At 41.5% G+C, this 14,238-nt stretch overlaps 1 protein-coding gene across 4 annotated transcripts in view; it reads right to left on the bottom strand.

Moving 5' to 3' along the window:
* RNGTT (RNA guanylyltransferase and 5'-phosphatase) overlaps positions 1–11,673 on the bottom strand; it is a 193,437-nt gene extending 181,764 nt beyond the window's left edge. For 2 of the 4 annotated variants that reach the window (XM_055713704.1, XM_055713707.1), the window contains exons 1-2: positions 11,438–11,673; positions 3,882–3,991 (exon numbers count right to left, since the gene is read on the bottom strand). In XM_055713704.1, coding sequence (XP_055569679.1) covers positions 3,882–3,991; positions 11,438–11,501 — 174 coding nt within the window. In that variant the 5' untranslated portion in view covers positions 11,502–11,673. Of the gene's footprint in view, positions 1–3,881; positions 3,994–11,437 lie in introns of those variants that run through there. The other 2 variants (XM_055713706.1, XM_055713705.1) reach the window with 2 other exon arrangements.
* Between the last annotated feature and the right edge of the window lie 2,565 nt (positions 11,674–14,238).

Raw genomic sequence — 14,238 nt, 5'->3', positions numbered from 1 at the left:
ACAATGGACTGCATTTTATTGCTAGAATTATAAAGCAATTGAGTAAAACCCTATCCACAACCTGGGATTGTCATACCTCATATAGACCCCAATCCAGTGGTAAGGTGGAACAGATGAATTACACACTCAAACAGCAACTTGCCAAAATTTGTCAGGAGACATCAACGACATGGCTACAAGTTTGCCTTTGGCATTATAAAGAATGAGAATTCAACCCAAAGGAAAAGGTAAATTAAGCCCATATGAATTAGCGTATGGGTGACCCTATGAGGTTCCACACGTGCCTGTTCCACACATATAATTGGAGATTTGAATCTTAAAGCTAATCTTATTTCTTTAGGGAAAATAAATAAAATAATAAATATATTATATATATATTATATTATATATATATAAAATAATAAATAAATAAATAAAATAAACAGAAAAAAAACAGAACCGTAGAGGTCTGTAGTAACCAACGGGCCTCTTGAATTAAGACAACCCTGCACATCCCTTCCAACCAGGAGACTGGATTTATATCAAATCATGGAATGCAGAACCTCTGACTGAAAAGTGGAAGGGACCTTTTCCAGTTCTATTAACCACCTACACAGCAGTGAATATTTGGTGTAAGGGATCATGGATTCATTATTTCAGAATAAAGGCAGCCCCAACCCCATGGACAGTACAGCAACAATCACTGCTGAAAATAAAATTCACAAAGAAAATTGAGAATAATAAGAGGAAAAAGAATTGTATGTGCTTTGGTAAAAGATATAAATTACACATCACGGGCTTTAACAGCCTTAGGAACTGTTAGGGAAGCAACACTAGAAAATCGAGCAGCAATAGATTACTTGTTACTTAGACACAATCATGGATGTAAGGAATTTAAGGGAATGTGTTGTTTTAATTTATTGGATAACTCAAAATTAATAGAGAAAAAGTCAACAACTAAAGGACTTAGCCAAAGGATTTGCAGAGAGACAACAGTTGGATTTCTCATGGTTAACATCCTGGCTGCCTAACTTAGGATGGCTTAAACAATTGGTTCTTTCGATTTTCTTAATTGTAATCATAATTCTCATTTCTTGTTGTTTGATTCAATGTGTACGCCTTTGTAATCCGCAATGAAATAATAAAATGATGATTTAGAATGAGGCTATAATCATAGAAAATAGCCTTAAAAGCAGAGGGGGGAGTTGATGCCAGAAGTTTAATGTATAACCTTAGTATAACTATTAGATTGTAATCAAGAAGTCCTTGTATCAGTATAATTATTCGATTGTGATCAAGAAGACCTGGTATTGCATGGATGAGATTTATGATCCAACTTGAAAGGAACATCTAGGATGAAAGAAAATAACTGATTGAATCTCACAGAAACCTAGCAGGTTTTGCCAAGAAAACATCATAAAAGGACCAAGATGACCAGGTCATGAAGTAAATGTCTCAGTGGTTGCAAAAGCAGCCCTCTGACTCAAATAAGAAGAAACGGTGGATGTACAAAAGAAGGAGGGGCTAATGCAAATGCATTTCGGAAAATAATCAAATATGTATGAGATTTTGAGGAAATGTAATGCATATGTATGATTATACAGAATATACGGGACATGTATTTGAGGACAAGGTGAGCACATTAGGTGGATATATCCCCCATGCTCCCCGCACCGTAATAAAGAATGCGGGCTTTCTAAACTGCAAAACAAGTTCATGCAACTGACCTTTTGGTAACACTCCTGCAAATTTTTTTTAATGAGATCATTAAGATACTATGTCAATACTGGCAATTGGAAAAAAAACAGGACTGCCATCCCTTATCAAATCAGTGTCTAACATTCAGATTTTCAGCTACTAGCTCCAAGAGAAAAAGGAATCGTAAAGGAAGCTTGTCAGAGAAAGTTAATCCCAGACAGATATTGTCTTAAATGCTGAACCAGTACCTTCAAAAATCTGTGGTAGCAGCAATATCTCACTATTACCAAAATCCAGATGTAAAAGCTTCTGCTGAAGTCTCTTATTTGGGAGACAAATTATATGGACTTAAGTAATAACCACATTTCAGAAGTGATTCATTTTGCCAAGTACTAGCAGTTAAAACTCAGTGCAGTAAAATGACAAGAACCACGCACAGTAAGATACTTTTGCCTTGGGAAAATCTAGTTTTGAAGGTCTCCTCAATTCCACATTCATCTCATTGCCAGACTGCTGGTAAACTTGTCCCGCTTGTGGGCAGTGCCAATTCACACACCAAGTTGAGGTGTTTCTATCTTTTTCATTCTAGCTTGGGCAAAGTAGGGTGCCAGGTGATAACCCACAAAAATTAGCTCACCTCTTAACACACAGTAAAACACTTTATACACTTTGAACAATTGTTTACAATTACAGTTTAGCCACACTTAATTCTGTGTCTGAGGAGCTTAGTTTCGTTTCCATTTAAAGGTACAGCGTTCTTTTTTTTTTTTTTTTCCACCTTGCACACTCTCTGGGGAGGGGGCTTTGTTAGTGTGGGCTTTCTTTGCAAGAGGGTGGATCTTTTGGCATGCTAATTGTGAAAGGTTCACACACAGTTCAAGTAACTTTCTGTTTGGTCTCCTTAACCATTTAGTTCTCCCTAAGCATACATTGTTACTTCTCTAGCTTGACATATTTATGGTGTCTGTTCCTTTTCCCAAGGCTGTGTCTTCTTAACTTTTTGTAACATTCTCTGTTTTTCAACTTCTTTCTTGATTTTTATTATAGATATTTACATATTTTGTCTAAATTTCAAGTTAAATAACAGACTGGCTGTCTACTAATCATATCTCTGCTAGCCAGTCAACTACAATAGTACTTTCTTATCACATTAGTCCATGGGTACTTCTATCACTCCTACGATAAGTAGCTCACAGTCTACTTCATACCTAAGCCTAAATAACTTACATCAACAGCACACAAAAAAAGAAAGAAAAAACAAGAGAACCAGAAAAAAATGTCACCAGTGTGATTAGTTTTATACAATAGTAAAAAAAAAAATGGTGCTAAGCTTCTATATAACAGTTTATTAAACAGATTAAAAGAATTAGGTTGTAAGCCTGCCTTTGCCTGAGAGGTTCAAAATCCCTTTTCCCCCATCTCCAAATGCACTGGACTGGGCACAACACTTCACAGACCTATACGAATAGCTGGGAAGGTCCTGTTCCCCACCTTTATTGTCAAACTCGTGCTACAATGCAGAACAATATGCAAGCTGAAGTAGATAGACAGAAATGGGCAAAACAGGGAATGAAGAAATAAACCAGATAAACAACTCTGTAACCCAATGATAAAAGGATCTACCCACCTTCCTGGGTCCCAATCCAATCTCATTATTTTTTTTTCTATTTATGCCTTTTTTTTCCTTAAGCAAGTTACTGGATAAAAGCCATAAACTGTTTTCTTCCATACTTGGATATGACTGGTATAAAGCATTCTATGCATCAGAAGAAAATTATGCATTGAAACTACAGAAGAGTTCTATGAAGTTCTCCTTTCACTGTTAAACGCTTTCACTCCTATAAGCAAAACTGGAATTTAACATATGCATATGCAAGATTAATTTGTAAAACTACCAACTCTGACCATCTGAATTTTGATAATGCCATCTCTCCAAAATGCAACAGCAATAACAAGAGTGAGATTCTTGCCGCTAATATAGTGAATGAGCTAGAGGATTTTGCACAGTTCTTGCCTATAAGAAAGTACTTTTGGAAATTTAGGAGTTGCAGAGAAAACCTGAAAATGTAAACAAAAAATAAATTTTCTGTAAAGATGTCCCAAAGGAAGCCATCAGCTACTTTCTTCCTAAATCTGACAAGCAACATTTGAATAAACACTAATAATAAAAGTAATGTTTCAATTACACGAAAATTTAACTTTACCTTCAGACTCTTTAAGTAGTTGGATAACATACTCGGATGAAAACGATTTTCTTCAGCAACTTGTTCATCATATCTTGGTCCTAACATTGTCTTCAAAGGTAAAAACTTCCCTATGAAAGATAATCAAATTTTGCAGTATTTTATGTATACTCATATATATACACTTACTGATTTCAAAGCATTCTGAAAGGATTTAGAGGTTCACATTCAATGAAAAATAACTGCATGAAAAGTATCAATAACAGTTGAATTGGAGTATTTTTAGTTCTAAGTTCTCAGAATTCACAAGTAAGTTTAGAAGTTTTAAGGAAATACAGGTCAACTCATTTAAAACAAAGTAATTTAACATTCTTAGCTAGCTTTTAGTGTGATTTAAGCTGCACAGCCATAGCACACAACAGAATAGAGAAAATTTAAACTCAGTACAATTAAAAACATGAAAATAGCATTTTAAATCACAGTTTATTACCAACCATGTAAACATGAGCTTTGATTACCTGCAAACACAAAATAAGGTAAAGATTACTGGGGGTGGGGGGAAGCATTTGGTCCAGAACATTTACGCAATACAAATCTTTCTAACACGCTCCTTACGGCTTGTTGGAAGAGTTCTGTGGCAGTGTTCAACCTTCCTTCTGAAACAACATCTACACATGGTTCAAACATCAGGGAAGTTACAAAATTGCAACAAAAACTTGATCAGAATTAGTACTTACTAGACTACATCCATCACTCCCCAGATATCCAAAATCTTTTTAAATACTCATTTTATTTTTTTCATCCATCACATTCACCATAGGGTAGCTGAAATAATCTCCTTAGAGATCTCCAGCTCTTTCCTGCTGAACCCCAGCAGGAACAGGTATTTGAGCAGCACGCACTGACCAACAGATAAGAACTTGGAGCCCAGGTCACGGACACCACATCTGCCTGGGAAGCAGCATACCTCTTCCCATGCACACCTGGGATCCTGAACAGCAGTTAGATGTGGAAAATGAAAGCAAACTGTCAGTAAGAAAGAGACCTGGCACATCTGCCCAGCCACACCAAGGTCAATGACGTAGCCAGGGAGTAAAACTGGGAGAACCTCAGCATTTCTAAATAGCTATGAAATTATTTAAATGAATTACAGCCCAAGACTGATAAAAAAATCCTCCCCCAAGGAAATGTAAAAAAATTATTGTCCCAGAACTTTCCTTTCTTTTAAATAAAACTGCTTCCATGCTGTTAAATAGACAGCCCTTCTAAAACCAAGGAAACGCAATCATATAATTGTATGGGACAGAAGAGCAGGAGAAATGGTTTATTAATGCAGGAAGAACTTCAGACTGGAGCACCAGACATTACATCTTCCAGGAAAAAAAGTGCTGATAGGTCCTGAAGTTATTGAATTAGATTTATAAAATGGCTCTAAAAGCAGTTAACCCACCTACTTCCTAGCAGGAAAAAGAAATACAGTTCATTCTATATATAATTTTTTTTTCTTTTTAATTTCAGTAACTTTTCAAAAGCTTTTCCTATTTAGAAACACAAATATCCACACAATATTTTGAACTAAGAAAAAATGTAACACACTTCTATACTACTTAAAGCACCTGATGCATCTGTTCAGCTATGTAGAGTAACAGCCACCATCCACCAGTCTCTATGCAGTATTTAAATATTCAGTTTCAGATCCTTAAGTGAATCAGCACATCCAACACTAATCCTAAAAAATTATTCTAAATTACTCATGAAAATACTGTTTTCTCATCAAGAAAGAATACTTCCTCACAATGTGAGAGACAAAATCCTCTTGTTTTCAGCAAAACAAAACTACATCAAATGAAAAAGACACTAAAGCACCCATTGTAATCAGCTAGAAATCAAGTTTTGAGAGAGAAGCTCACTAATCTTTGTAAAAATAAAAGAATGCATACCATTTTTACTAAATTAATGCTGCTGAGAGGTCTCTCTATGCAATAAATTGAAGTTCATAGAGTTCTCCGTAGCCTTAAATTCTATCAAAACATCTTACATAGTCTCCAGCAAGCATTTAACTTCTAGGAAAGAGACATTATAAACCACAGAAGACAGGTAGTTATGGAAACTGAGCAGCTTTACATAACTTGTTAGCTCAGGTTTAATGTTTTTCAGCAACATGAGAAACACCCTCACTGTTACACCTGTCTGAGACCATTCCAAACCTTACAACTAAAAGTTATTCACTCCTTTAGTCAACATACACATTAAATGGCAAGAAATTTATAGTCAGTTCAACTTCAACTTCTTTTACTGTTAGAAAAACTCCTAACTTCACTTTACTTCCCTTTGCCTTTTCATTCCACCAGTTATATGTTCTCCACCCTGCTCACAGCTACCTCCCCTCCACATCCTCATTTTTTGATCTAATTTTCTTGCTTCTTTGTGTTGTCACCTTCAACACTACCATTCAGCCTCTCTCACTCACTATTAACCCTTCCACATTAACTTGTAATCCTCCTCTGTAAAGACTGATTATGCAAAACCTAATTTTGGATTATCTTAATGCGAAAATCTATCATCACCATAAATTCTGCAAAACACCAAGCATGCTTTAAAGTTTTTTAACTTTGCCGCTCCCATCCTAATACATCCACTCACCCATTACAGAACATGCAGAATGTAACTACGGTTTATTTTTAGCCAAGGCATTAAATTAAGCAAAGGAGCTGCACTGACACAACAGTCAAAGGATACATAAGAGAACTATCATACTTCACACGATACTGGGAAAACGGAACAGAGTTGGAAAACAGTGCCTGGAGGCTAAGATTGTTTCCTGTAGCATCTGATTAGAGACTATACAATCACCTTGAAGACTATCCTGTTCTCCATCTCTAGAACTGAGAACAAATGTATTCATTCTCTTCTCAGTAGTGGACCTTGATTTAGTGTCCGATTTCCTTCAGCAACCATAACACATTCCTGTCCATCACCGGGAAAAGACAGACGAAGCAGTCCAGTCAGCAAACCCTGCAGCATTTCAACACCTTTATACAGCTCTGGAAGTGATGAGTCTTTTAATAGAGCCCATTTATTATCACTTCCAAAGATCAAACCCAGACCTTTGGAACTATTTAGTCGCCCAACTTCTATAAACTCCAGCTTGGTGGTATCACTGAGAAACAGTGCTTACACGGCTGCAGACAAGCTGCCTGCCAAAGTTAGAAGAGATCAGTGAATTAATGTAATTCAGTTCCATTTTACGGAAATTCCATAATTAGATTATGAAAACAATAGCTCTGGTTTTTCGGTTGGGGTGGTTTTTTCGCTTTTGTTTTTTTTTCTTTTGGTTTGTTGTTTCGTTTTTTTGTAATAAACTATGTTTCTCTGCAATAGAATTTCACGTTATTCCTATGCAGCAAACACTATCTTCCTTGTTTACATTCTTGTTTTTTTCTAAACTGTGACTGCTACGCATGTATTAAATATCTTTAATATGATCTCATATCGTATTCCTCTTGTAACAGAAACCAAAGTTCCCTTACCTTGAAAATTTACTATTTGATCTTTGTATAGACTCTTGAAAGTCCTCCTTCCCTGTGTGCATATAAACCCCTCTCAGGTGAGTGTCATTAAGCTACAGAAAATCTAAGCTTTAATCCTAACAAAGACTTCTAACCTTTCTGAGTAATACGGATGTGAATAAATGAAGCAGTAGCTACAGTGTCTGCTAAAGTTTAGCCCTACACCTTATGCTAAAGAATCGATGTAGGAAAAACTGATGCAACAACTTAATCTCCATGCGTAAGCACTTGAAGATTAAATAATCAATTCTTTATGTTGAACTAAGTGATCTGACAGTAATAAGGTGATATTTTACAAGGATATCAAAGCACCCCAAGTCATTAGTGTATCTAAATGAAATTATGGTAACAATTGTAACTCCTTAATCAAACTTTCAAATTAACTCCAAAATGTGACTGGAACCTTGACACTTGATGATTACCTACTTCCACAATTTAAGTTAAAATTTGTCAAATAGTTTTGGGAAGTGGATATTAAAATATTTGCCAAATTAGTTACCTGTATAACACGGTATTACTTTAGGTTGAAAAATAGGTAAAAATTCTAAGAATAAGAGTGCAATATGTCAGAGCATAGACATCAAGTGGATAAATCTAAGAAATCAAAGTGAACAATGTAAGACATCGCATTTCCTACATATACATGCTCTAATTTGGCACATTTTTTACCTTAAAATTTGAACTCTAGAGCATGCCAGTGAAAAAGCTATCCTCAATTGAGTCCAATTTTCTGTGACATGAAACTATTGACTCAGTATGTGATAGCAGCCACTATATTATGTATGACCATGGTATATTTAGATTTAGCATTGATTAGGAAGGCTAGACTGTGTAAAGTGACCATGGCTAAGAAAGGGAAATTTGAATAAAATGAAATACTAAAATCCACAATTAAAAAAAAAAAAAAACAAACCTAAAAAGTAACATTCTTCTGTTTCAAGAACAACTGCACGGGGTCAAAGCATACATTTCACCTAGTATCCCATCACCAAAACATGTGATGATGACAATCCATCATCAGATTATTCCCCCCCAACTACAAGCAGCTATAGCTCAGTGACTTCCTGAACCAGAGGCGTTACTCTTGTATTTGAGGTGCTATCTCTAAAACCATATGCAATATGGATGTTTTTAACAGTATCTCACCATGCTGCATACTGATCCCTGATCACTTCAGATCTAAGAGTTCAGAGAAAGCTCTTTTCATCCAGTATGTGACTGAGGTGCTACCACAATGCAATAAATGTGAAAATGTGCCGTTCTGAACAACTGCTGTACCATAAAACCATAAAGCAGCAGAAAACCACCAATATTTCAAGTAAACTGGAAATAACAGATGTAGATCACAATCACAGAATGGTCAGGGCAGGAAAGGACCTCTAGAGATCATCTAGTCAAACCCCCTGCTAAAACAGGTTCACCTAGAGCAGGTTGCAGAGTTGCATCCAGAGAAGGAGACTCCGCAGCCTGTTCTAGGGCTCTGCCACCATCAAGGTAAGGTTCTTCCTCATATTCAGAAGAAACTTCCTGTGCTGCAGTTTGTGCCCATTTCCCCTTGCCCTCTTGCTGGGCACCTCTGAAAAGACCCTGGCCCTGTCCTCCTGATGCTCACCCTTAAGATATTTGTAGACATTGATCAGATCCCCTCTCATTCTTCTCTTCCCCAGGCTACACAGCCCCAGCTCTCTCAGCCTTCCCTCGTACAGGAGATGCTCCAGTCCCCTCATCACCTTCATATCCCTCTGCTGGGCCCTCTCCAGCAGTTCCCTGTCTCTCTTGAACTGAGGAACAGGACACCTCATTCAGAATTAAGGGTTCTGTTAACCTGAATGAACTCAATCTCACCAACAGGTCTCCAGGCCTCATTAGCATTTCAGGTCACCTAGAAATTGTAGATGCCACAACCATAAAACAAGAGGGTCATAACCAAACACTTGATGAATATTAGTCCACAGAAGCCAGACAAACCTTGCTCAGCAACATTATTACTATTACACTTTCAGACAGGAATAAAGTCATGCACAGATGCTTAGAAATATGATTGAAATGCTAATTAAAACCAGAATATAACATATCTGGGAGACAGTACCAACATCAATAAATTCTAAAAATTATCTCTCAGTAAAACTGTTAGATGTTTTTGAATGTAAAATAGCAAAAAAGGAGAGAAGACTGACAGTGTACTGTGACTTCTGGTAAGTTGTACACACTAAAAAACTAAAAATCAGGTGACTAATATAAGAATACATTATGATAAAGCAGCCAAAGAAATGAACCAAACACTTCCTTTTTTTTGAGCAACTTCTTACGCATGATCGCACTGAAGCAGTTACTGAATGAACAAACACACACAAGCAGCGATGCCACAGCAGATGACATGATGATGACCTGCATGCTTGCTTGCTCTATACTGCTATTTTTGAGAAGTCATGGCTTAAAAGACAAACAAACAAAAGCAACAACTTCTAGAGACCAAGAACTTGCTGAGAAGAAAAACAAAGAATAAAGAGTCATTAGTCTATTTTTGTCATAGTCAAAGGCTAACAACTTAGGCTATCAAATCTTACTTGGATACAAAGCAAAGCATTTGCCAGTGATCAGGGAAAAAGAGCCAAGCAATGCAACAATGCTGTTATTTGAGTCAAGCTCAGAGAAATATAAGGAACTTGAAGGAAACCAGTAACCCACCAAACTAATACTAATAAATGCCAAATAATGCATATTGATGGGAAGGTTAAGCCTACTGAGATATCTCACAAGTCCTAAATAAATCTGTAAGAAGTCATCAGTATCTTCAGTTCCACAACCAACTGCCATCAAAAAAATGTAAGATGATGACGTGGGGTAGAAAACGCAGGAGTTTTAACTATTAAGCAAATCATGGCACAGTGCCACCTAGAACAGCACACTGAGTAGCAAGTACTGTGTTTTGAAAAAAATACCTTTAAATTATCACAGATGAAAGGAGTGAAAACCAGAAAATACTGTGGCGAAAATCTAGGGGTTGGAACTGCTTACCTTATAAAGGAAAGAAAAATTGAGAAAACTGGAAAGAGCAAAAGTTGTTTACTTTCTCTCATACCAGGCAGCAAGGGAAACATTCATCTGAAGTCAGCATGGTAGTTACCTCACAATCAAAAAATGTGTGTTTAGATGATACTTAATTCACTGTCACTAGATGCCAGCAAGACTAGGAAGCTAGCAACAACTGAGACAGGCAGCGTGTCATGGGTAATAACATTCAAGATGATGGCAATCACTGACAAAACCTGAAACGCACATGAAGTTGGACTACAACACCTCAGTCCAACCTCCAGCTAAACAGCCTAGGAACACACCAGTGACTGGTCAGCCCAGTAACAGATCAACATCAACTGATAAACGTCAGAGCCTTCAGGAAAAAAAATGCAAGAGGCTGCACGAGGCACTCGTCAGGGCTGAGGTATTCTCCAGTGCGGCAGCTTCTGCACACCCGGCTGCCATCTCTCTCACCAGGCGTGACAGATGGGAGAAGTTTTAGTCCTAAACTTAACCACTGCGAAGCGAGAAGCCAGCATTAAGGCTCCCAAGAGCAGGAACGGGCCTGTACCCTGCAAGGGAACCGGGGCGAATCGGTTTCGGGGACTGCACGAGCCGAAGGGAGGGCGAGCCTCTGCGCTGGAGGCAAAGCCCTGCTGCGGGCTGGGCTTTCGGGGAAGCAGTAGCCCTACGGGAAGTCTGCTCCGGGACAAACGTCGGCCCCGGGAGCTCAGGGGAGAACGGCCGCCCAGCGCCCCCGCACCAGCGCGGCCGCGGCCCCAGGACAAAGAGCCCCGGCTGGGCCGGAGAGCGAGGGGCCGCGGCGGCCCCAGTGAGGCTCCCGCCCGCCCCACGGCTCTGAGGAGGAGCGGGGGGCGGAGGGCCGGGACCGCCGGGCAGGGGAGCGCAACGGAGGGGAGACGGCCGTCCCCGCGGACGCCACACAGCCGCCGCGGGGCAGGGCAGGACTGGGCCGGGCCGGGCGCTCACCTGCCACGGGCTGCCCCCTCCTGGGGCAGTGGAGCCAACGCGGCGGGATCTTGTTGTAGGACATGGCGGGGCCCGGGCGGCCGCCGCCGCCGCGACCCGCCCGCGGGGAGGGAGGGAAAGGAGGGGGCGCAGGGTGCGGGGCGGGGGCGGGCGCGGCCCCGGGGCGCTCAGCGGCCCCTCGCCCGCGGCGCCTTCATTCAGACCCAGCTCCGCCTCAGCCGCCGCTAGCCCACAGTGCACCGCGGCGGCCGCTTCCGCTTCCGCTTCCGGGTGGGGGCCCCAGGCTGGCGGCGCCGGGGGGCGGAGCGCGGGCTGGGGGCTGAGTGCCCCGGGGCTCCCGGGGAGGGCCGGAAGGGGTGCGGGGCCGGGCTGGGGCCTTCGGGGGGGCGTGAGGGTGGCGGGGCAAGGGCTGCGCGGCAGCTCTCAGGCCGCGGTGTAATCGACCGGCTTAGAATGAGATAAGATGTTTGCATGTATGTGGCTGATAGAAGGTCAGTATATTATTTAACCTGAAATCTGGACGAAATATGTAAATACCCATAATAAAAAGCCAGAAAGAATTGGAAAAACAAAGGATGTTACAAACAGTTGACGAGACACTGCCTTGGGAGAAGGAGCAAACACCATCCACGCCCCAAGCTGGGGCACAGGATAAGCTCAAGGAGAACCAAACGGTTAATGAGACCACACAGAAAATCACTCGAACCGTGTGTGAACTGTCCCCCTTAGTGCACTAGAAGGTGCACCCTGGAGCAGAGCAAGCCCCCTGCTAACAAAGCCCCCTCCCCACAGGGCGGGCGTGCTGGGGAAAAACAGCGGCAGGTAGGCATGCTGTACCTGTACGTGGGGAGGGGGCTCGCCAGACCCAAGGAGGATCAAGTGCGGCTGAACCTAATTGTAAACAACTGCTCAGTGTGTGTGAAGTGTTTGACTGTGCGTTGAGGGGGCCCAGCCCTGTGGGCTCACCGCCTGGCACCCACCCCTGCCCAGGGAGGCGATGGATGGTGTCCGGGCTGCGGGGCTTGGCTCCTCGCACAGCGGGCAGCCACCTGCCCTGGCAGCACCTCGTGGACCCATCACTCGTGGGCAGATGTCACAGAGAGCAACAGAGATGGCATCGCCATGCCGGTGCTGGGCTGTGCAGCCACACAGAGGTGCTGGCTGAGCTGTTTCCCTCATCCTCAAAAAAAGGCACATTGGGGAGGGGAGGGATTCCTGGTGAAAAGTGAAAAAGGTTTTTCACTTGGATAAGGGCAGCCCAAACCAGGGCTCCTCAGCCTGGAATGGGGATGGCCTGGGAAGAGTGGTAGTCACAAACTGCTGTGGGCTCCTCCGAGGGAGGACTGCGGGGCCACTGATAATAAGCAAGCAGGAGGTTGGTTGGCAGTGGTCGGAAGGATCACTTGTGCGACAGGAACTGGAGCTGGGGCATCAGTGGCAAAGGCTGTCGTTCATGCAAAGGGTGGGCTTCAGGGGGGGGCTGAGCAGGTACTTGAAAGTAATTGGAGGCTACTAAGGTAGCAGACTGCATCAGGCTCGGAAACGATCTGAGCTGAAAATAGCTGGAGGCTTACACAGACATGCTTGCCCTGCTTTTGGTTTTCTCTGGTTGTTCCCTTATAGCCATGGCTGGAGGTGGGAATAGATGGATACCTGCTCCGGCAAATAGTGCATCGATTCTAGTCTGTGTAGTAGGTTTGCTACTGTAGCAGAGATGCCTCTGTACTGGGCTGCCGCCTTCCTTGGTAAAAAGGTACGGCTAGGAAGATTAGGCTTGCAGATCGTTCGTGTAACAAAACCTGCATTTCTATACAGAATCCCAGTGAAAATTCTTCATGGCTTTAAAGCGACAGGTCTATTTGTGTGGACACAGTTGAAGAATTGTAGGCTGGCAGTGTCTGCCTACATGAAAGGTGTATTTAAGGTGGTAGTGTGATTTAACTCCAGTAGACAGCTAAGCCCCACATAGTTACTTGTTCAATCCCCCCTGCAGCAGGATGGGGGAGAGAGTCGAAAGGGTAAATGAGAAAACATGGATTTGTTGGCTCTAAATGCCAGTCCATTCCCAGTGTGCAGTAAGCCAATCCTACACAGTGAGACAAGATACCATTTTATTACAGAGTTGCACAAGCCTGGATGCTAGAATACAAAGCTAGCATCCCGCAGCACAAAGTTACAAACATTATATACAAAATTGTATTGTACTTTCTCTGCCCAGAGGGTAGGTCCATATAGATGATTGGCTACACATTTGCATATCCATTACCTAACTTATTTGACTACTACATATGCTCTCTGAGGAAGGGTCTTTTAGTGGGCCTGGGTGTTTCCCTTAAGGGGTGTGATTTTAGTATTGTAATGAGGATAGTTCATTTCTAGGGCAAGGCTGAACACCATAAGAACTGATTAATCAGATTTTAACATGAGCAAGATAGTCCAAGTATGTATGGCTGACATCACAAAGATAGGATGTTCTTTGTTTTATCTTTCCCAAGGCTGACTCTCTTGATTACAAGTCCCTTCATATGTCATTCTTGACAACTCTAGAGGGTCAGCTTGACCTAAACTGTGTGCACAGATTTGTTTAACATGTAGTTAAACACTAAATTAGAGTTTAGCACTAAATCAGAGTTCAAGAATTCGGGAGTTCAGACAACAGGTTGACATAAGGAAAAATAAGGAATTAATTCTCCCACTTCCCATTGGCAGGCAGGTGTGTAGCCATTTCCAGGAGAGCAAAGCTTCATTGCTCACAATGGTTACTTGGGAGGAAAAATGCCATAACTCTGAACGTCCCTCCT

The sequence above is a fragment of the Falco cherrug genome, chromosome 6 (assembly GCF_023634085.1).
Source record: "Falco cherrug isolate bFalChe1 chromosome 6, bFalChe1.pri, whole genome shotgun sequence".
Lineage (NCBI taxonomy): Eukaryota > Metazoa > Chordata > Aves > Falconiformes > Falconidae > Falco > Falco cherrug.
This window is presented reverse-complemented; position numbering and strand designations above follow the sequence as displayed.